General features: G+C 34.0%; 1 protein-coding gene across 1 annotated transcript in view; it reads right to left on the bottom strand.

The window, feature by feature from the left end:
• LOC111161271 (collagen type IV alpha 5 chain) overlaps positions 1-12290 on the bottom strand; it is a 246161-nt gene that overhangs the window by 69098 nt on the left and 164773 nt on the right. Inside the window, exon 30 of the mRNA XM_022524848.1 lies at positions 3193-3306. Within this exon, the coding sequence (XP_022380556.1) occupies positions 3193-3306 (114 nt within the window). The remainder of the gene's footprint in view (positions 1-3192; positions 3307-12290) is intronic.

The following is a 12290-nucleotide window of genomic DNA, read 5'->3' on the forward strand; positions in this document are numbered from 1 at the left end:
TTCTTCTTCTCTTCGATCTCCCATTGGATTTGTAGGTGTTTGCAATATTTAGATAAGCTATCTAGCTGATATCCCACTACCTGAAGTAGTCTCAGCCTGCTACTTCTCCGCCATCTTGACTCCTCTTCTTGTCCCTGATTCTTATATTGCTTTGAATAATCCTTTTGGAACTTAAGCTCCTTAAGATAAGTTAGAATTTAAAGCTAAATTTGATTTTATACTATAACAGCTTTGGTACAGAAAACTCAATAATTATTAGCAGATGAGTATGATTAAACAAACTGCATTACTAGCAAAGATTTTTGTTATTTGTAGAGTAACAGCTATTATGCTGTACTTCTCACAGCATAGATCTTTTCCATGAATACTGTCAGAAGTAGGCATCCTGTTAAGATCAAGAATGAAGACAGTCAATATAAATTCAAAATCTCTGCTGAATCTCCTTATATAATAACAGGAATTATATGGTTATATAGAGAAAGTAAGTACATTAGGGGCGTATAGATGCTCTACATTTATTGGCAGCCAAATGGGACCAGTTCGTGAAAAAAGGGGAAAATTCCAAAAACACATCTGTGAGAACTTTGCGCGTGCACGTGAGCACGTGTGCACGCACACTCCCCTACCCCCACCCCCCACCCCCAGGGGTTGATAGCTGAAAAAAGTTAGAAAACTTCATAGATGAAATGGGTTAGGAAACTTCCTCTATGAAATGACACGACTAATTCCTTGTTTCTTTGTTTCACATTAGCGGGGATGAGGTTGAACTGATTGCACTTTTTCCTGAGACTGGGCAAGCATTACAATACATTTGGCTCAGGTTAAGGTATGATCTGTGGACATGGAATTGAGTATATTTAACTGACCTCTTAGAGATTCACTAAAGCAGCAATCTTCTAGCTAATAGCCAGATCAAATAGCAAGAATCAACAATTTCCATTTCTGCCTGGATTAGTAGAGCATGGAATGAAAAGCATTTTGCTTCTTATCCCTTGGCATTTTTTCTTTTATTTCCCTGCTGTCAAATGAGGACTTGATATTCAACAGTTCCTTAATTTGTAAACATGCATTAAACTGTGTATCTTGCCTTGGAAAAGAGAATGACAAATAGTAAAGCTTGATTAAGTTACAGCAGAAAACTGGAGCAAAAAAAGCTTGAAAAGCATAATGCAAACATTTTATACTGGAGAGATGACAATACAGGATACTTTGCATTAAGTTTTCTATTGCAAAATGAAACACAACAAGTATATTGAACAAGCGTATTAAAAAAAAATTGGTGGTTAGAATTTTAGCCATGCAGTCCAAGTCAGGTGTATCAAGGTATTAGTAACAGTCTTGCTGATCACCCTTTCATTGAGATGTATGAACAGAAATCACAATGTTTTTGAAATAGGCTAATATTCTGCTTTGGTGATATAAATAAATTTATATACAAAGTGAGTATATGTGGCTAGTATTAAATATAAAATGTGATCTATCCTGTAGTAAAAAAATTGTGATTTGATAACATATCTATCTATATTAATAAACATGCATTCAATACATTTTCATGCCAATTCCATGCCATATTAGTTAAGATAGTGAATTTTATGGCAAAATATATATTTACAGAAGAAAGAAATAAGATTAAATTCAACACCGTTACTTTCCCCCGTCCATCCTATCTAGACTTTATAAATTTATATACCTATATATCCATCAGTTAAAAAGACAGAGAATGTTAGATGAATGAAATATTTAGAGTATTAGCTAAATTTGAAAAAGCATAAAGTACAAATAAATGTATCCTTATTTTGTTCAGATTGGTGTTAACAGTAGTTTCTTTTCATTCCTTCTTAGCTGTAATTTAAGAATTCAAAATGCTTCCAAAACCTCATGCAATTTTGGGAAATAAAAGAAATGACAAAACATAACAGGAATGATAAATTCATTTTAGCCATCTCTGTGGAACAGCAGGCCAGGAGTATAATGACCAAACCTAAAAATTGTTTTTTCTCAAGATCCCTTTGCTATGCCAGTTGAACAGAATGGTTTTTTCATGAGTGTTGATGCAGCTACTTTTTAACAACTTGGTTCAAAGCAACACATAAGTTTTCTCATTTTTAAATCAGTAGTGACATGTTAGGAGCCTTAAAGAAAAAAAGAACAATGGGCCATAACACAAAATTTTAAAGAACAACATAAGCAAAAATAACATTTACTTTCCAGGCTTTTTATATTGTTAACTGATGTTTCCAGATTTTTAGCATAATAACTAACAAAATATTTATTGCTATTTAAGGTCAGAAAATATATTTCTACTGTTTCAAAATCAATGTATGTACATCTGAACTGTGTGTTTAAGTCATCTGACATATCCAGGTAAATTAAGGAATGATTAAGTTTTCCATATTTGTTTTAACTTTATGAATTATTATATTGCTTTGCAATAACACACTGGCCCAAGAGTGGCCCTTAGTGAGCATCACCAGATGGCTCAGAATCCACAAAACTCAATGAAGTTCCCAGACAAATGTAGAAAAATCATAGGATTCTCTATTAGGTCACAAGCTGACTAAACTTGTTTTGCATATCTTTTGCTTGTTTGTTTGCTTGTTTTTGTTTTGTATCTGTATAAAAAAGTTTAGAGTGTTTATGAATTGCAAAGTGACTGCTGACTTAAGGGTGAAAGAGGAGAAAATTCAACTTACTTGTTTTAGTAAAAAAAAAAAAAAGAAATGAGAATGCCTAAAATATACTTTTGACATAATGTTTTTAAGTATAGTTCTCATGTGCCAAGAAATGTTAAGAGGTTTCAGAATGATGTCTGTTAATTCTGTACAGCTACTCAGGTCTGAAATAATCAGCACTGGAAGTTCTTAGCTTTGTGATTCCAAGACTGTGACTAGCTCAATGATCATATGCTGAGGCAACATATTGCAATTGTGAAATTGCATTATTTGTTAATAGATCAATTTTAAATGAACAGGGAGAGAAACTATCTGAGATTAAGTTAGCTCTTTTTTTATTAAGTTAGCTCTTATACCATGATCTGTATTTTTTCAGTTTTCAAAATTATACAAGGAGACATACAACCTCTCAAATCTGTTTTCTGGAAAACTGTTACATAGGTTGTAGTGTACTAATGAACTAGCCAACTTCTATATAATGAATGCTACAAAAATGCACATTTATTCACTCCAATCTTACCAGGTTGGCCTACTGGTCCAGGAATCCCTGGTGGCCCTGGTGGTCCCTGAACACCTATTCCTGGAAGCCCAGGAGGTCCCATTGGCCCAGGTTGTCCATTTGGCCCAACATCACCTTTAAGAAATAAATATAGTTTAAATATTAAAAAACATAGCTGAGTCACTAGTCATTAGGAACCACAATACTTATGTGAAAAGGCACATAAAATTAAGCACGGATCTTGAAAAACTATCTAATCACTGAGCAAGAGAAGTTACGCATAAGTACCCAGAACAGATTCAGGAAATGCATTAAAAGTTATAGAAAGTTATAGACTTTCTATAAAGTCTATGCTGAGCACTCAATTTCAGTACTTAAATCAAACTCACAAAAGAGTATATAAGATTACAAACCACACATTTCATATACCTGCAAATCATCTTGGACAGTATCTCTCAGTTTAAAATATATTTTCAAAAAAAAAAGTAGATAACCTTTAACATCTTCCTATTTACTAACTTGGGCCCATGTCCTATAAACATGCTAAAGCCTCTCCTACCATCAGTAAAATGCCTTTTTGATCATAGAAACTTCACTGTTCCTCGATCTTTTATCTCTTATTTAAAAAATGTTTACATATAAAAAATTCTTTTTCTAATGTACTTTGATGAGTTTTGACAAATGCATATAGTCATATAATCACCACCAAATCAAGATATGTAAGATACAATTATAGTTCAATCAAACCAAAAGGCTTCTTGCACCTGGTTGTAGTCAACCCCTTTCCAGACCCTAATTCCTTGTCAACTGCTTGATCTGTTTTATCCTACAGTTCTTCCTTTTCCAGAATGCATATAAATACAATTATACAGTACATAGCCTTTTGAGTATGTCTCCTTTCCCCTAACATAATGCATTCAGATTCATCCAAGTTGCTGTAACACATATCAGTAGTTTGTTACTTTTTATTGATGAACAGTATTCCATTATACAAACATGTCATAATTTGTTCATCTATTCACCAGCTGAAGGACAAATGGACTATTTCCAATTCTTGGTGATTATGAACAAAGCTGCTATGAACATCGATCTACAGGTTTTTGTGTGAAGTTTCATATTTTTCTTGGATAAGTAACTAGGGTCATGTGGTAAGGGTATGTTTCTAAGAAATTACCAAACTGTTTCTCTTTTGTTTTAAAGTCTTTATTTAAATTCCAGTTGGTTAACATACAGTGTAATATCAGTTTCAGGTGAGAATACAGCAATTCAACACTTCCATACAACATTTGGTTGAGCACTCCTTAAACCTAATCCCCTATTTCACCCATCCCCTCATCCACCTGCCCTCCGGTAACCAGCAGTTTGTTCTCTATAGCTAAGAATTTGTTTCTTGATTTGCCTCTCTTTTTAATCCCCACTATGTTCCTTCGTTTTATTTCTTAAATTCCACATATGAGTGGTAGTTGTCTTTCCCTGACAGACATATTTTGCTTAGCATAATGCTCTCTAACTCCATCTATGCCATTGCAAATGGCAAGATTTCATTCTTTTTGATCGTTGAGTAATATTCCATCGCATATATACCCCCCTTCTTTATCTATTCATCAGTCAATGGACACTTGGGCTGTTTCCATAATTTGGCTATTGTAGATAATGCTTCTATAAACATCAGGGTGCATGTATTACTTGGAATTAGTTATTTTTGTATTCTTTGGGTAAATACCTAATATTGCAATTGCTGGATCATAGGGTAGTTCTATTATTAACCTTTTGAGGGACCTCCATACTGTTTTCCACAGTGGCTACACCAGTTTGCATTCCCATCAATACCTCTGTTGTTCCCTTTCTCCACATCCTTACCAATACCTGTTGTTTCCTGTATTATTGATTTTTGCCATTCCAACAGGTGTAAAGGTGATATATAGGTCATTGTAGTCTTGATCTGTACTTCCCTGATGATGAGTGATGTTGAGGACTTTTTCATGTGCTTGTTGGCCATGTACATGTCTTCTTTGGAAAAATGTGTCTATTTGTGTCTTCAGCCGAATTCTTAATTGGATCATTTATTTTTTTGGGTGTTGAGTTGTGTAAGTTCTTTATATATTTTGGATACTAACCTTTTATCAAATATGCCATTTGCAAACATTTTCTCCCAAACTCTTTTTCAAAGTGGCTCTACCATTTGAATACTAACGAGTAATATCTGAGAGTTCTGGTCACTGCATCTTTGGCAGCACTTGGTATTGCTCGTTTTCCTTCTTTTTCGAAGCCTATTCTGACAGGATAAGACATGCCATCTCATAGCTTTGACGTACATTTCCTAATGACTGATTATATTGAGAATCTTTACATGGACTTACTAGCTATTCAGGTATCTTCTCTGGTAAAGTATCTGTTCAGATCTTTTCCCTGTATTTCCAAATTTAAATCTGGTTGTTAGCTTCTTATTGACTTTTGAGAATTCTTTTTTGTTTTTTTGAAGATTTTATTTATTTATTTGAGAGAGAGAGTGAGAGATTGGGAGAGGGAAAGAGAGGGAGAAGCAGGCTCTCCACTGAGCAGGGAACCTGATGCAGGGGCTTTATCCCAGGACCCTGAGATCATGACCTGAGCCCAAGGTAAACACTTAAATAACTAAGCCACCCAGGTGCCCCAAATTTTGAGAATTCTTTACGTATTCTGACTATAAGTCCTTTTTGCCAGATAAATAATATGGAAGTAAGTTTCATGTTAATGAAGTCCAATTTATCAATTTTTAAATGTATTTTTGCTATGGAGTTTTATATAACAACTCTGCCCAACCTACTATCACAAAGATTCTTCTATGCTTTCATCGAAAACAAGGGATAATTAAAGTAATACCCACAGGCTAAATCTGGACTACAGGCATGTTTTTGAGCTGCCTGTGAGCCAAGAATGGTTTCTATATTATTAAAGGTTATTAAGAAGAGGAAAAAAAAAAGATTATATGACAGAAACCATAGCTGGCCCATAAAAACGAAAATATTTACTATTGGGCCCTTTATAGAACATGTTTGCTAGCCTCTGTTCCAAAACCTTATTTATTTTATCATTTTAGGTTATACATTTAGGTCTATGATCCATTCTATGTTAATTTCTGTACAAGGTGTGAAGCTTGGTTTGGGGCTTGTCTTCTGTTTTATTTTACACACGGATGATCAACTGTTTTAGTACCATTTGGTGAAAAGACTCATTCTTTTGTTGAAATTGTCTTTGCAACTTGGTCAAAAGTCAAATTGTATAGGTTTATTCTTGGGCTCCCTGTTATGTTCCACTGATCTATATGTATCTATCACTCCATATATACCACACTATTTTTATCACTGTGGCTTTACATTACATTTGGAAATTAAGTACTATGAATCCTCCAACACTGTACACTTTCTCAGATTATTTTTGCTATTCTAGGTCCTTTCCCTTTCTAAATAAACTTTTGAATAAGAAAATACTGCAGAGTTTTGCTAGGGAACATGTTCAATCTATGAATAAACCTAGAGAAAACAGTTATCTTAACAATACTGAACCTTCCAACTTATGATCACAAAATATCTTCCCATTTGTTTGGATGTTTGATTTCTGCATAAGGGTTTTATAGTTTTCCACATACAGATCCTGCACATATTTTGTTAGAACTATACCTAAGTACTTCATGTTATTTGATGCTATTTCAAATAATACTGTTTCTGTCTAATTTTCATTTCTAGTTGTTCACTGCTATCATATAGAAATACAATTTATTCTTGTATTTTTGCCTTGTATCCTATGACCCTACTAAATTCAATTCTTTGTTCTAGTTGTTCTTTTGCAGGTTTTCGATTTTCTATGTAGAAAATCAAGTCACCTATGCAGACAGTTTTATTTCTTCCTCTCCAATCTGTATGCCTTTCATTTCTTTTTTTTTTTTGGGGGGGAGGTATTTTCTGATAAGCTTTTTTTTATTTGAACATAGTTGACACACAATGTTATATTAGTTTCAGGTATACAACACAGTGATTCAATTTCTCTATATGTTATGCTATGTTCACCACAAGTGCAGATACCATCTGTCATCATATTATTTCTACTTCTTGCTTTACAGCATTTCATTGTTTAATACGACTTACAGTATGATAATGAAAAGCAATGGTAAGAAAAGAAATTTTTGTACTGTTTCATATATTCAGGGAACAGCAGTCAGTCTTTCAACACTAAATATAATGGATCAAGTTTTTTGTAAATGTTCTTTATCATGCTAGGGAAGTTCCCTTTTATTCCTAATTTTGTGAGAGCACTTTTTCAGAATAAATGTTGAATTCTGACAAATAATTCTCAGCATCTATTAAGATGTTAATAGTTTTTTTTTTTTCTTCAGACAGTTGATAAAGCAAATTACACTGATTTTCAAATCAGCCTTATAGTCTGAGGATAACCCTTGCTTGGTATAGCATATAACTTTTTTCCTATATTATTGGATTTGATTTGCTAATATTTTCTTGAGACTTTATTTATATATGTCCCTGAGAGTTACTGGTCTATAACTTTCTTTTGTTATAATGTCATTGCTTATTTTTTGTTTTGGCCTCATACAATTGTTGGGAAACAATCTATCCACTTCTGCTTTCAGAGAGAGATTGTGTGGGAATCTTGTTATGGCTTCTTTAAATGTTTGTTTGAATTTACCAATGATGCCATCTGACTCTGTAGTTTTTGTTGTTGTTGTTGTTGTTTTTTGGTAGGATTTTAACTATATACTAAATTTCTTTTTTTTTAAGATTTTATTTATTTATTTGACAGGGAGATCACAAGTAGGCAAAGAGGCAGGCAGAGAGAGAGAGAGGGAAGCAGGCTCCCTGCTGAGCAGGGAGCCGGATGTGGGGCTCAATTCCAGGACCCTGAGATCATGACCTGAGCCGAAGGCAGAGGCTTAACCCACTGAGCCACCCAGGTGCCCCTACATACTAAATTTCTTTAATAAATACTGGATTATCTATTTCTTCTTCCATGAGCTTCAGTAGTTTCTATCTTTTTAGAAACTCATCCATTTCATCTAAGCTGTCAAATTTACAGGCATACAGCTGTTTGCATACTCCCTTGTTATTCTTTTAACATCTGTAGGATTTGTAATGATGGCCCCCCTTTCATTACTAATAATGGTAACATAGATCTCTTCCCTTTTCTTGGCTGGCCTGGCTAGAGGTATAGCCATTTCACCAATCTTTTCAAAGAACTTCATTTGGTCTCATAAAATTTTTCCATTGTTTTTCAGTTTTCAATTTCATCGATATCTGCTCTTATTGTTATTTTCCTCTATCTTCTGATTGTCTTTTAATTTTACTTTCCTTGTCTAATTTCTTAAGGTGAAAAGTTAGATAATTGATTGTAATTGTTCTTTTTTTCTAATAAAAGCTTTTCATATATGAATTTTCTTCTAATCACTTCTTTATCTGCATTCTACAAATTTGATATGTTTTGTTTTCATTTTTATTAAATTCAAAATACTTTCTAGTTTTCCTGGTGATTTCCCTTTTGATTCATGGGTTATTTAAAGTATTTTGGTTATTTTCTGAATATGTCAGGATTTTCCCAGATAGTTTTCGATTACCAATTTCTTGTTAAATCCAGTATGGTAAAAGAATCTACTGTAGGATTTTAATATTTTTAATTTGCCAAAGTTTGTTTTAGGGCCTAAATTATGGTCTATCATGATGAATGTTCCATGTGTGCTTTAAAAGAATGTGTTTTCTGCTCTTATTTGGTGGAATGTTCTATAAATGTCAATATTGAGGAGTTATGTTAAAAAGAAACTCCTAACACTGCCTTGCTAGAACACTGTACATCCTATCCTTATTTATCCTATCCTTGTATCCTTCTACATGAAGCCAATGCAAAGTATGGCCCATGATCATTGAATGAGCATGACAAATCTAGCTGAACTGAAGACTACCTGATGTTGGGCATTACAGTATCTCAAATTCTATTTGGAATTTTTGTATTCTCTTTATTAAAGAAGCCTGCCAAAACTGTATAATCTTAAGGTGCTACAAAAATCTCTCTGTCTTCCACATTTTCTTGTAATATATATTTTTTAATTTTGACATTTAAAAAAAAGATTTCATTCATTTATTTGACAGAGAGAGAGAAAACACAAGCAGGAGTGAGCAACAGAGGGAGAGGGAGAAGCAGGCTCTCCACTGAGAAGGGAGCCCAATGAGGGGCTGGATCCCAGAACCCTGAGATCATGACCTGAGCTGAAGGCAGTTGCTTAACTGACTGAGCCACCCAGGCACCCTAAAATTTTACTTTTCATATTTATGATTTTAATTCCTTTTTAAAAAATACCATGCACCACAATGCTGTAATTACAAAGATACTGAAATATATTTTAGTGTATGTTTGGTAAATATTAAGTTTCAGAATCAGTTGTGTCAAGTGCTTCCAAAAAACTACTTGAATTCTCATTGAAAATGCACTGTATTTAGGCAAGTTTGGAAAGAGCTGACATCATTCAGCCTTCCCATGTACACATATGATTCATCAACCAATTAATTTTACCTTTTTTCAATTGTTAATAATCAAGTTTCAATTTTTCCACAAATACACTAGGTACAACTTTATTAATTTCTAGATAAAATAGATTTTTTGCAAATTATACTTTTTATTTCTTTCAATATTTCCATTTCTGCTCCATTCTATGTGTCACAGTACTTTTGCATGTTATTCCTGATTCCTGGAACATCCTTCTACAAAGATACAGCTCAAATGTCACCTCCTATATGAAACCTCCCAAGGTACCTTAGATGAGGCCCTGAACAAAAGTGTGAGGCAAACTGAATGTTTCTGGTCACCTTTTTTCTTTTTTGTTTAATGTGATTCTAACATTGAGTCTTAAGCACATCTTCATCCTTATATCATTCTTTTCTGATGGGTATTGGCCTAATTAATTTATTATTGGTCACTATTTTGCTTTGAAAGTGCTCTATCAATCTCTCCTATTAGGAAAGATTACTATGTTCTAATGCCCAGCCACTGGTATAAGTGTGTCTGGTAGGTGAACTTTTATTGTGAGTTGTTTACTGAGTTCTGACTGTGGTGTAGTGACCCAAAAATGTTAGTGATACATTTTCATAAGAGTTCCAGGTGAAATAACCACTATCATAGAGAACAGACTCTATGCCTCTGTGTTCCTAGTGACTCAAACCGTACCTGGTACAGAATAAGAACATAATGTTTGAGGAATGAAGGAATTACATGCCAGGATATCCCAAGTTCTTTTCCTTCTACCACCTTAGGAACTGTACTGGGGCTTTAATATTTGAGAATGATTCTTACTAGGATATGGGGATCCTATACTTCCTTTCAAAGATTAGGAAAATAAATGCCTATTAAGACACTGATACTTAAAATAGGCTTCAGTGACACCTGGTAGCTCAGTTGGTTAGGTGTCTGCCTTTGGCTCAGGTTGTGATCCCCAGGGTCTGGGATCAAGTCCCTCATCAGACTCCTTGTTCAGCAGGGAGCCTGCTTCTCCTTCTGCCTGTGGCTCTCCCTGCTTGTACTGTACTCTCTCTGTCTCTCTCTCTCACTCCCTCTCTCTGGCAAATAAATAAATAAAATATTTTACAAAATAAAATAGGCTTCAACCCATTTCTTCCTAACCCATCTCAAGGACATTTTATTTTATATTTTTTAAAAGATTTTATTTATTTATTTAACAGAGAGAGAGGTCACAAGTAGGCAGAGAAGCAGGCAGAGAGAGAGGGGGAAGCAGGCTCCCTGCTGAGCAGAGAGCCCAATGCGGGGCTTGATCCCAGGACCCTGAGATCATGACCTGAGCCGGAGGCAGAGGCTTAACCCACTGAGGAACCCAGGCGCCCCTCAAGGACATTTTAATAAAGTATCATGAGTGAGCAATTTCCATATGGAGACCGTTTGCCACATAGCTTATCATGTGGAATGTCTCTATATGCAATTTTGGGGGTCACATGTCTAAGCTGGGGTAGATCATTGGTGGAAAACACAATGTGTAACTTTTGAGTGTTACAGTTTACAGTGGGCCAGAACTGTTTACTTGAAGACAGATAAGTATTTTTAAAAGAGCTTATCTAAGAATTTGTATTGGGGTAGTTTGGGGCTTTTACTGGCAGACTCTAGGCTGGCTAAATTGGGCTATGATGTCATATTGCTTTAATGGGAATCCATCCTACATGCTTTAGTAGTACAGAGCTTTTCAAATTCCTCTCTGGGGGTCAAAATATTGACCGGGAGAGTCCCATTCCTTACAAAGAAGTAAGGAAAAAACAATTGCCAAACCTGCTAAGCTAATTCTATTCCTATTTATAATTAGGGGAATCAGAATTAAGGAGGTAGAAGAAACCAATGGAGAAATGAGCAAAGGACATGAGCAGTTCACAAGAAAAATATGTCCCTTAAGCATAGAAAAAGTTCAATTTTATTCATAATAATGGAAATACAAATCTAAACAACCCTGAGAATAAAGGGATATAGGATATATCCTATATATAGGATATATAGATATAGATATAGATATAGGATATATATAGGGTATAGGATATTCAAAGAATTTTTTTTAAAAAGAACAAACTTGGAGGACTTACATTACCTGACATCAAGTCTTATTATAAAGCTACAGTAATAGAAACAGTTGGTACTGCCTTAAGGACAGTAAAATAGAGAAGTAGAATTGATAGCACAAAACAGACCTATACATATATAACCATCTGATCTTTGACACATATGCCAAAGTAATTCAATGGGGAGGGAACTATTTTGAACAAATAATGTTTAATAAAATTATTTGCGATGGATGATAGCTTTAAACATAAATGCTAAAATTATAAAATTTATGAAATAAAACAGAATATCTTTAGAACTTTGGGAAAGGTTTTTTATACATAACAGAAAATAATTATATAAAGAACAGATAAATGAAACATCAATAACTAAAACTTTTATTCATTAAAATACACTGATAAAAAATGAAAAGGTGAACAAGATAGGGATAAAATACTCATAAACATGTATTTCACAAAATACTAGTATGCAGAATATATAAAGATCACTTCCAACTTAACAATTAAAACAGAAACAAACCCATATTT

Source organism: Enhydra lutris, unplaced genomic scaffold, assembly GCF_002288905.1.
Source record: "Enhydra lutris kenyoni isolate GAN:26980312 unplaced genomic scaffold, ASM228890v2 scaffoldscaffold83, whole genome shotgun sequence".
NCBI lineage: Eukaryota > Metazoa > Chordata > Mammalia > Carnivora > Mustelidae > Enhydra > Enhydra lutris.